General features: G+C 38.5%; 1 protein-coding gene across 1 annotated transcript in view; it reads left to right on the forward strand.

The window, feature by feature from the left end:
- Window positions 1-12,413, forward strand: part of ppargc1b (peroxisome proliferator-activated receptor gamma, coactivator 1 beta) — a 102,642-nt gene that overhangs the window by 78,423 nt on the left and 11,806 nt on the right. Inside the window, exons 4-7 of the mRNA XM_028008803.1 lie at window positions 4,941-5,066; window positions 7,654-8,704; window positions 9,248-9,293; window positions 11,804-11,868. Coding sequence (XP_027864604.1) covers window positions 4,941-5,066; window positions 7,654-8,704; window positions 9,248-9,293; window positions 11,804-11,868 — 1,288 coding nt within the window. The remainder of the gene's footprint in view (window positions 1-4,940; window positions 5,067-7,653; window positions 8,705-9,247; window positions 9,294-11,803; window positions 11,869-12,413) is intronic.

The raw sequence follows: 12,413 nt of genomic DNA on the forward strand, positions 1-12,413 counted from the left end.
AGTTGATCCGGAGTGACGTGAAGGCTGTAAACTTTGCTGTGCGGCGTTAGCTTTAACTGGTAGCGACGAATATTTACAAGCCACCGTCTTCTTAATTCAGGATCGTTTGGAAATCCATGGCCCATTATATTAGGACAGCAATGTTCATAGTATTGTTTTATTTGCGTCTGAAATAAGACTTTGTCTTTTCTAGCTGTCATGGTAACTCAAAGCAAAAAAAGAGAGCAGCATTTGCGCTTGCGGTTGTGACGTCAGCGCGGCAGGTGCAAAGAGCCCATTCCCGTGTTCTACTGTGTGACTGATCGCCTTGAGCTTAAACTCTGCGTTGTAAGCATGTCTCTTAATAGGAGCCATTTTGGGGTCTTTACACAAAACCCAGCTTGCACTGCTGGCTGCATCGGCGTTTGCTTTCCCGTTTCTTCTTCTACGGGGAAAATGAAGTTGGCGTCTGCTTTCCCGTTTCTTCTTCTACGGGGGAAATGAAGTTGGCGTCTGCGTTCCTCCGTTTCTTCTTCTACGGGGAAAATAAAGTCGGCGTCTGCTTTCCCGTTTCTTCTTCCACGGGGGAAAATGAAGTCGGCGGCTGCTTACCGTAGTTGCGAGACCTGTTGTGGCTCAATATTGGTCCATTTATAAGGCGCACCGGATTATAAGGCGCACTGTCGGCTTTTGAGAAAATTGAAGGTTTTTAGGTGCGCCTTATAGTGCGGAAAATATGGTAAATTAAAATTATTCCCAACCAAGTATTTAGTGCACAATACACTGCAAAGTACGTGGACAATTTTAAAAAATTTTTTGTAATAAACATTATGTATATTGCTGTAATGTAATATTTAAGTTTTCTAAGGAACAAAGTTCTAGGGTGTTTTAGCCATAATCCAAATCCAGAACAGTTAGCCATAAGCCTTAATCATCAATATAAACAGAATATGTTTTCTTACATTGTAAATTTACTGACATGTACCTAAAATGCAAAACTTTGTTTGTTTTAAGAATTGACTTGGCTTTTCCAGGATCTTATATTTGTTGGCTTGGAATAGACTACACTGAATGGGTTGAATGAGACATTATTTTAAGTCAAAATCATTTCTTATTGAAATTCTTCAGGGACTAGCAACAAATAAATGAAAATAAATTTTCAAAAATAGCATGGTTACTTCGGGGTTTGTTTTTTTTTACTTTTACAAAGATCAAACATCTAATCAGAGTTTGTGTTTGGACAAACATTTATTTATCAAATGTGTGTATTCCTATCCATCTTATTTGAGTAAGTGATTAAGAAGTTGTATGCTATTAAAAGATTATTTTGATTAAAAAAAGTTGTTCTGAGGAAGCATATTATCTTTTTCCTTTGGTGTTGGTTTTCTGCCAGATTGCATTCCATACAATCTGTTCATATGCGTGTGTGATTCCCTTTGTATGTTTCTTTCATCACCTGGGTTTGCAATTCCACTTCCACTTTTCGTGAATGTGTGTGTTCCACCGTAAAACAAGGCCTCTATTGATGATGCCAGCTCAGTTCTGGAAAGTATCCAAAGCAGAGTAGAGTAGAAGAGTGGGCTATACTGTTAGGGAGGCCCCCACGCTGTCGAAGAGTTTGCAACGTTTCACACAGACTCAAACCTTCAGTCTACTCTTCAGTTTCCTCAATGGGACTCTCAGAGGAGCATCATCACACACTCTAAGCCAAGTTGGCTCTCAGACAAAGGGCCACAGTAGCCCCATTAGCGGCGCAGGCAATCGTCCCATTTCAGTCAATTGACCCAGATAGTATTCTTTGGTGGCAGCCAGCGCTGTTGGGTGGTGATGATGTATTCATTAAAGCATTATAGTACTATAACAGTGATGAAAGTTGTTTATACCTTGACTCATGGCTCAGCAGTTTTACAGCATAAACTGCTAATATAAATATGTCAAATTTTGGTGCACTTTTAAACCCAATCCCTTTAAAAGTAGTTCTACCAATAATGTTTCAAATTACTTTCTCATAAAGATGTTACCATAAAAAGCCTATAATTAATTTTTTTTTAGTGACTGCTGTCTGAGAAAGGTGCTAGATAAATTTAATTTACGCACTATTTACTCAGTATGAATCGTGACTACCAGCTATTCTCAGATCATCTATCTCATTTTATTAAATATAGCTGGCTAATCTGTAACATAGTGCTGATGCCATTGATAACTGTCTAAATTACAGCAGCTCATTATTCAAAAATGGTTAATAAGTAAATTAAGACCCCCCAAAAACAAATGTTACTATTATTAGTATTTTTGTGTTTATTTCTTTTCACAAATGAATTGTTGTTTATTAAGTATGAAGCATATCAAACTTTTGTTCTAGATATTCATGCCTCTTCCCTACCTAAGAAAATTATTGTGGTCTCTGACCATGCAGAAACCTTTAAAAGGGCATTTAAAGAACATTTCAATGATAGGGAATAGACCAATATATCAACACTACATGTCAAACTAAAGTAAAGTGTTTAATCATAAAAACGTTTTAGTAAATAAACAGAATGCAATGACATGATTTGATTATAGAGTATTAACAATAACTCAGTGCCATGTTAATGTCCCTTGCAGTCATTTTGTCACATTTCAGCCATGACAAAATTGTTGTATTTGTCATGGCTTTGTGTAAAAAGCAGCTATTATTGTGAAGTTCAAATCCAAGGTTTTCATACTTTCTAACAAATACAATTCTGAAAATACAGTAGTATGTATTGCCTCCTGATGCAGTACTCTGGCTATATTTACAGCCAGATATTTTGTATTTTTTTCTTTACTGTCTTTATAAACCTAAAGGCTAAACATTTTTCTATTGTTCTTTACAATATACTCAGCTCACCTGTTTTTACAAATTCCTTAAATTGCAACAAAAAAAGTAAAGAATGTTCCTTCATAACATTATTAGCTTTGAGGAAGGCATACAAGTAACACTATTCCATAATTTCTGAGAACAACAGCATCAAAAAGTGATGCTTGACTGCTTTGATACATCTATATAAATTGCCACAACCATCTCCCAAGTGATTCAGACCCCCAATATTGCTGAATTGCCCCCCACTTTAGGTCGACCGTCTTTATAATGGGTCCCTTTGAATCCTCATTCCTATCATTTCTGTATTTTCTGCATCATCTTTTAGAGCAAAGGCTGCAAAGCTTAGAGGGGGATTTTCTTCCTAAGCTGATTTATATCAGCTGATAGGGCTGCCATGAAGCTACGCTCAGGATTGAACGGATGAGTACACAGATGGAAAAAAAGTAATGAAAGGATAGTTGGAGAAAGAGAAGCGGTTGTGTTAATATCCATTTCAAAGGTAATACCCAGGGACGGTCTAAGGAGAGGTTTCCTATGCTTTATGCCTTAACTTGGGCTTTGTGTTTGAACAACAAAAGGATGGGAGCAGGAGGAAAGGATGTTAGAATAGAGGGCAGAGTTGATGTGACAGTTTAGAAGTTAAGATAAAATATGTAAGGATCACACAAGTTGATTTAGAAAGGAGTCACAAAGAAATCAGAGAAAAAAAAAACAAGATTATATATATAAATCCAACAAGAAAATGTTGAACAGGTAGAAAATGATGGAGGGATGATGGAAGATCAGGAGTCTGAGAAAGGGAGGCTGAGGGAGAAAGAGGGGCATTGGTCACGCCATATTATTATGTAGAAAAGAACAGCTGGATCTGGCTCTTTAATAGGAAACGTGAATGTGCCATGTAGCTGTCAGCTTTAGTGGTATGATAAATGTACAGTATCATGACCTTTTCTACACATTATTCCTTTATACAAACATCCATCTGCAGAGCATTAACGACTGACAGAATATAGATTAGAAAGTGCAGTGAAAGGCCAAAAGAACTGAATGTTGAATGCTTTTATTTCAATGTGAATGGTTTTTTCTCCTCCTGTTCTATTTACTAACCCTAACCCTACTATTTAAAGTATGTTATCACATATTTATTCACTATATTTGCATCCTAATGATTTTGCCTTAATGTGTTTCCATCTGATAATCCAAACAGGTGCAGCTCAATAAATTAGAATGTCTTCAAAAATATTTATTGTAAACTAATATATTGCATCACAACACACAGAGGGGTGTCATGTAAATCATCAACTTCTCAGGAATTATATATAATACCAGTATATAATACCAATATAGAAAAAATATATTTATATACAAAAATGTGATTTCATGATAATGTTATGCCCTATGCAATCATAGTAAAGACTATGGACTTGAAAGACGTCCAGGACATGATCACTGACACCCTCCCATGGAGGTCAAGTCACAAAAGGTTTATGCTAAGGAAGTTTACTTTTCACATTTTGTTGCATCTCATGGAAAGTTGAGAGGAATGAAAAACTGGTAGAAAAGCATGAACAAGCAGCAGTGGGATTTAAGAGTTTGCTGTAGATTTGTACAGTTGAACTGGCATGAAGCATTAGCAAAAGCAGCACATCTTGGCCAAAGGAAAAAAAAAACTACTGGACAGAAGGGCTTCACAATATCAGGGAAATTTTGTATATGTGACACTATTGCTGAGTATCACAATGACAATATGATTACGCCACATATTTTCTTTCTTCAAAAGGTTCCTATCCATTTTTTGCAAGCTTTACCACCTTGCCTAGTAAAAATATACATTTAGTGTGGGCATCTAGGGAAATCAAAGTCTGTTATTATATAGCATACTACAAAATATTGCTTCTACGCAGTGCTTTGCAGTTGTGGCACGTCACTCATTGATAAAGCAATGACTCTAGCCATCAACCATAATCATCTAATTTACCATGCCTAGTACATATTCCTGTGTGTAATGAATCTTTATAACATCTGAGTTTTACCATATGAATTAATTAATAACTATTAAAGGTATTCTACTTACTAAATACCAAGAGAATGTCCTGATACCATATGTATTTTTTTTATGCAGCTGAAGAAGTTGTTGTTGACTCCTCCCAATGTTCCAACCGGCATCGATGTGCATAAAGATGGAGTCCAAAGCCATCGCTGCAGCAACAGAAGTCTGCGTCTACGGACAGTCAGACCTCTGACTAAGGTGAGGTGCGAATTACTGTGATTAAGTGACAGGACAATATGATCTCATACATATAAAAAACTCTATCATTAGTATATACTTTAGTAAAAATACCCACTTTCCAGGAGTCTGAAGTAGAACAGAAGCAAAAACACAGACGCACATTTCACTATTTGCTGCATGATGCCTCATTCTGTGTTCTCTTAAAGCTGGTGAGATAACGAAATTGGATTTTTCCAATCACTTCCTCTCAGGGTGGCGAGTTGAGGCAAAAGTAATTTACAGCTATATGTAGTGTTTGCAGTCAGCATCACTGCAACTGCAGGAGTTGTGTTTTTACATGTGTCTGCATTAATTTGTTTTGCCTAGTCTTTAATGCACAGAAATTATTCTGAACTTAAATCTGTATTGGACTGTTTTTGGTCATTTGTGAGGCTTAAATATTTCTAGCAAAAACGTTGCTCAATGAGGGTTAGAGATGGAAAACTACTTGTGTCATCACTTGCTAAGATATAAAACCAGATACAAATTTCAGAATTAAAAGTTTCTCGTGCATGACAGTCAGCGGAAACAGATGGAACAATTTTCAGGATTTTGTGTGCTGAGTAGCATCCAGAAACAGATTTTATTGTACGATCTCTGGCAGCCTGATGAATTTAACTACATTTTCTCCACTTCTTTATGAGTTAGTCAGTAAGGATAAAGACCCAGCAAATGTTTTTGTTTGTGCTTTGAAACAAAGGTTTCACAATGAAGTGTAGAGTCATACAAACAAAACAGATGCTTGTTAGTGATGCTGCTTTAGATGTTATGTTTTATTGCTTAAGTGTTTTCATGCTGCGTTCTATTTGACTCAGTAATGAAAACGCCTCACCCACTTTGACCATTTCCAACTGAAGTGCAAACTACTATTAACCATGCAATCTGATAACAATGTATCTCTCTCTGTCTTGTACATATAAATATTAAAGGAATGTATGTATCAAAATAATTGTTAGGCTGCGCAAATTTCCTGCGTAGCTGTGTTTTAGATTTGGAGCAGTTATAGCAAATCTTGAGAACCTCAGTCCAAAGTGGCTGTTCTCTTTTTGCCACCATGGATTCATTACGTTTGTTTCTTGTTTGTATGTCACTTTGTATAAACAGAAGTTAGTGTTTTAGTTTGGTAATTAGCTTTAGAAGCATCATTAAAATCGGGCTGGAAAAATCGGACTTTTCCTGAAGTATTTACAGAACTTCCTAGCAGTTTAGTATCTGTCTTGAAAAATATGGTGAGTAGTGTGTGTTTTTTAACATCAACAGAACCGAACATCGTTTCTTAAATTGGCTTCTACTGGAGAGTTTAAGCAACACAAACATGGAAAAAGAAATTATCAAATAAATCCAGCCAGACTGTAAATAAAAAGAGGCTTCAGGACAATCCGGTCTCGTCAGCATACATGGAGGCTTTAATGCGTCTCCTGACAGCTCTCAGATACTCCATTATGTTTACAAAAATGGGAAACAATATCAAAGCTGTCCAGAATGCAGCAGCAGTACGTCCCGTATGGTGACAGTTTTTATTTTCCCAGTGATAGATATTTCATTTTAGAATAAAAACCCTGAGCCGTCAAGCTTGCAGAGACCTTCAGCTGCTGCTTGTGATAAATGTAGTGTTGGGGATGAGAGGACATCTACAATGGCTACTGCTGTATGACTTAGCAGTAATTGGATGGCTGCTAGCATTGTGCTTCAAGTGGTCATTGATTACAACACTGGTCATTTATCTTGTACAAGCATAGGGAATGGGAAGCCTTCGCGCAGGTTGTTGCCTAAGTAAGGAGCATACAGAACAGCTGCAGGAGGAAGCTCGGGAAGAGCCTGGCCTGTGTCTGTCACATGGTCTTCTTAAAGTCACCGTTGATGGCAGATGGTGGAAGTATTGACTGACGGGGCAGAAGGGCAACAGTGAATCACATTCGCTCACTCTATTCTTTATCTGTCTGAGTAATACAGATCAGCCATTTTATTGCAGCTGCAGACTGAATCATCCCGAAGTCAGAAGGAAAATTTACTGCTGTGTGCTCCATGATCATGTATCCAAGGCAGGAAATTGAAAATGCAGTTCTTTTTTTCTGTTTTTCTTTAAGCGTTTTGTTCTGCTTTAATTGAACTACATTGCGTTTGCACAGAAAGTTCGGTTTGCCTGGGGTGATGTGGATGTGCAATCGGACTCTGATGCAGACTGAAAAAGTGAACTATGTTCCATCTAAAAACTTAGGTCTCGGTTTGGTTGAAGATAAATCAAAATGCAAACCAAGTAGACCAGAGACTACTCACAAAGCAGGAAGTGGACTATAGCCCAAAGTTTCCTGGGAAAATACAACCAAAACATATTTAAAATACAAAAACCCAAACTTCATGTCAAAATTGAGTATTTCAAAGCAAACTCCACAGTACAATATAACTCACATATGTTTAGCATAATGTCATACAATGGTTATTGTCTGTTTGATGACAAATCTAATGTTATTTACTTGAGATAGAAATATCTTGTCATTTTATATTTAAATAATTGCCCAAGGCATTTTCATGTTTGGTTCATTAATATTCTCTTTGTCTCCCCCAGAGCGAAATCCCTTTAGAGCGGAAGCCCCGAGCAGTGCGTCCCACGAGTCGCCTGTGCACCGAACTCCACCGCCACCTCACCACGGCGCAGGACACTGAGGACGCTCCGGTTCACGACACTGACGAGGGCGAGGATGAAGAGGAGGACGAGGACAGTGAGTCGGAGGAGGATGAAGAAGAGGAAGGGGAGGAGGAAGAAGAGGAGTCTTCCAGTAGCGAGGTCGAGGGCGCAGTGGCAGCGGCCGCTGGCCCTGCAGAGCCTGCTGCGCCTCAGTTCAGCTCGGAGAAAGAACTACAGTCCGTTGTTGAGCTAATCACGTACATGCACACATACTGCCTGCCCATGCGCAAGCAGCAGGGTTGGGACCGCAAAGACAGGGACCTTTCGAGGCAGCGGACCAAACCCGACGTCCCCCGCCCAGCCAACACAAACTCTCACAGCAGAGTTGTACTAGTTAGTGCTCCTGTTACTAGCGGGAGCTTGAATGGGACGAGCAGCAGCGCCCCCAGAAGGCTTCCCTTCGCCAGACGGAGGGAGATGAAGGTCAACTCTCTTCTCCGTGAGCTCTTGCAGCAGAGCAGCTCCTTTGATGTGAGCAAGCCTTACAGACTGCACAGCCCACCTTACGCTCATTCACACAGTCCCAGCAGGGGCACGGCCTCTGCTCCTTCTGCCCCAGCTAATAAATACCCCCCAGCCCAGTCCTTCAGGTCCATTCACCCTAACCCAGAGTTTTGGAAAGACTCTTCCTCACTGGAGAGGAGAAACTCTTCCTCCGAGCTGCAGCAGAACCTGGAAGAGCCGGCAGAAACCAGCAGTTCCTTCTCTGTTCGCCGCTCCAGACGCCTGGCGTCCTTTCCCAGCCGCTTTGCCAAAAGGTTGCGGCCTACACGAGCGAAGGAGGAAGAAGGGAAGGAAAAGGATGAGAATCACATGGACAGACTCCTGCTCACCCAGGCTGGAGGGGGAACGGCGACGGAGGCGCAGCCAGACAAACTGACATCTAATGATGGCAGCAATCCCTCTGAGCTGACCAAATCCTGCTGCATTGGTTAGATCACCAAACACACACAATGGCTGCGCCTGCACCACTCACTTTATAGCCAAGTTCACTCTAAGCAATATTAAATTTGGAGCAATAATCTTTTAAAGGGAAAAATATTTTCTTATTTGATGCTTTGAGATGAAAAAATAATATTTTGATTAATAAAATAAGATTTTCTGATGAGATTTTCCTTCTCTTGGTGCATTCATGATAACATTGACAAACACATGAAAACTTGAGCTGAAGTCAACCAGCTATTGTCAACTTTTATAGTAGGCAGAGAGCAGTGACCCTACAAAAATGACTGAATTTATGTTGTTGAATTTTAACTTTTTTACAAACATTTTGCTGTACTTGTTACAAATTTAAAAAGTTTCTCACTATTTATTCATGTTGCTAAATTGCTGTCGTTTGCTATTATTTATACTGTGGACCATTTATTCTGTCATTCCCGCTTAAAATAGAGACTAAAAGTATTTCTCCTTATATTTACAGGTGAGCAGTAGTAACTGTCACCCTGTTCTAACTGAGGTCTTATTCTAATTTCAGAAAAGCGAGCCTGTCTCTGTCTGCCTCTCAACCCAAAGTCCACAGGGTAAGTATCTGTGAAAAGTACCTGCTGTTTTGCATCCTTGACTTGAGGTGCTTTTCGTCCAAACAGTGCTACAGGCTTGCTAAATGGTCCACAAACAGTAAATGGTCCACATTCTAGAAAGTACCTGGGTTGAAAGATAAAATCCCAGTTTGGAGCTATCAGGAAAACATGTAATTAATTTGTTATTGCAGAATATTGTGATGAAGATATTAATTTCTGTAAAAAAAAAAAATCTTATTCTTGACTATCATGTTGGTCTTCACTCTGTGAAGCATCTTACACGTCAAGTGTAGACGTCAAGAACAGTGAAGGACTAAAGACCAAATAAACATGCATGCGGAATTTGCATGCATGATACTTGAAACATAAAATCCAACCAGTCCTTTGCAGTTGTAATATTACACATATTGATATTAAAATTATGCTTCTAGAATATATTGTATAGCTTTATCTTTCAGGGGTGTTTTATGTGTAGAGTTTGGTGGAAGAATAAGAACTTTCTCTTGCATAGACACAAACACAGCATACAGTCAGAGTAAAAAAAAAGTACACCCCTTCAAAATATGGATTTCCAGTAAAGAAATTCACTGCAACCTGTGTTGTGTATTAGATGCAAATAATTTCCAAACCTGGTGAAATATTGACTAATATTCCTGCCAGTATTCTTCATTGAATTTTTAAAGGTGAACATTTCTCTATAAGTGCCAACGTTATATAGGATATTGATTGTTAATTCTAATATACACTTCAGCAAAAATATAAACAAATATTAATTTAGTAGTAGTTTTCAATTGACTCTTCAGCCCACAATTAGCTGCTGTACTGCCGCTTTTAGCTTGCTAACATAGCTTGCTAGCTATTTTAGTTCCCACATATTGGCTGTTTTTTGCAACCCATTTTACTTCCGAACAGCTAATTTTTCTATTTTGTAACCAAGGGAAAAGTGTGGAAGCCTTGTTTCAGTCAGCAGGCTGGCAGTGCACAGCCACAGTTGATGGAGTTGCAGTACTAGAATCTCATTACTAAGACTTCTTTCAGCACTCAAAAGTTTAATGGTGTAATGAAAGTGTCAATTCTTAAAACCTTGGTGTCCCATGAGAGTGGTAAGCAATATGCTTGCTTTATAATCAAGTTGAAATTCCAGGTTTCTTCCTAGATTTGACTATAAAGGTAAATTTTGTACAAAATCAAACAAAACTGACCTATCTACACTGGTTTTCAAAGATTGACTTTTCAAATTTTGCAAAAAGGAGGAAAAAAAATCAAAGCACTTTCTGGTCTTATGTAGTCTTGAGACTTTTGAGGATCTTTTCCTATGTGGTTTTTCTTCCTGATATCTTATTTACTGAAAACCGGAACCAACGAATGGAGTAAATTTAATCGAATACTGTATTATTAGATTATTATTCAGTGGAATATATTCCACTGAATATATTCCACATATTTAGTGGAATATGAAGCAGGTTCCACTGATCCTGAAATTATATTAAGCTTTCTAACATAAATTACAGTGTTAACTCCCATTCCTTAAGCAGCCTCAGAAATATAATGCAACGCTTAATTATCGGGTATTGTTGAGAATGGCTCTTCATAAATGAGTAATTAGCATAACGCAGGACTAGGGGCATAACAAACAAAACTGGAAGCACTGTCCTTAGATGTGCTTCACGTCATCAGTTCTGAGTTGAAACAGGACTCAAATCAAAGACAGCTCCAAGCTTGTTGCTAACTTAGAGTAATAAGGATTTTTTTCATTAATATCTGTTTGCATGGTTTGCAGGCATGTCCTTATTTTTGTTTGTGTGATGCCATTTATCTATATGCAGTAAGTCACTGCTATCTCTGTCCTTGTCGTTCTATTATTCTCACAGGGCTAAAAGAAAATTAAGTCACAGATTCAGCTCAGATTTAATAAAATCCTCAACCCTAATATAGTCATTCACTTTGACCTAAGCAGTTCTCTCTGATTTGCTATTTGATACAAAATTTACATCAGAAACTATACATTTTATTGACACTTTTGGTCTTAAACCCTGAACCTTTTCCCCAGCAAGAATCCATCCATCTTCTAAACAAATCACTCGAAAGGACATCAAAAGAGAAGAAAAAAAAACTTTTTTCTATATTTGGTGTTTTCTGTGGAGGGTAATTGATCTCCCTGCCTGTAGCCAATCCAGTCTTCACACCCACTTCCTTCCATTGCAACCAGAGCAACAGAAACTGACAGCCACCAACAGCAGGAGGAAGAAAAACAGTGGGGACAGTAGAGCACATATGGCTGTGTTGATAAGAAATGAGATGCGCAGCAAAGTGCCAGTACTGTTCACACAAAGACAAATAATTCAAATTCAGCAGACATCAGCCTAAACTGTTCTGTTATATTTAAAGAGGCAAAAAGCTGAGACTCGGAACCTATTGAGGGATTGGTGTTTTCTGTTTTAAGCCTGCAACATATTCCGACATGACAGAGCGAGCTGAAAATTCTCTGCTTTGATCTGTCTCTTCACCAGAGAGCCCCAGTTCAGCACCAGGCCTTATGAGCAGACGCTCAGTGTGGATCTGTGTGGAACAGCAGGTAATCTCATCTCAGCCTCAATGGCTTATTTGTTGTCCAACTACTCATGTCGCTGTCGGCTGGTTACAGATCTAAAACAAAATGGTTTGTGATGGAGCTAATAGGTGACTGTGAGTCACAGAGGGGTTGTTTCTAGAGGTTTGGATGCTTCAATGGATCTGAGAGAATAATGAAGCATTTACTTGAATATACTTGATCAAATAATCCACGTGACTTATGCACGTACTGTATTTTCTGGCACCCTGGCTGATAATGCTACAACCCCCTTTGCTAAAAAGGCAACACTTATTCTTCTAAGACTGGACCACATATTCCTCTTTGAACAATTTCTTGTCCATCCAGAGTCACAAGTTAGGATTTAAGTCTAAGGACCTGCTGAAACACTCAAAATAAGAGTCCAAGATTCAATGTGATATTAGGGGTTCCCAAAGTTGGATCAGGCTCCCACATTGGGCCATGAATCAACAATTTTAGGGTCTTGAGATTCTTTAATAATTAAACTAATTCACAAAAATTCTAATGGTAAAAAGCATATTTTTACTGTA

This window comes from Xiphophorus couchianus, chromosome 23 (genome assembly GCF_001444195.1).
Source record: "Xiphophorus couchianus chromosome 23, X_couchianus-1.0, whole genome shotgun sequence".
NCBI classification, from domain to species: Eukaryota; Metazoa; Chordata; class Actinopteri; order Cyprinodontiformes; family Poeciliidae; genus Xiphophorus; species Xiphophorus couchianus.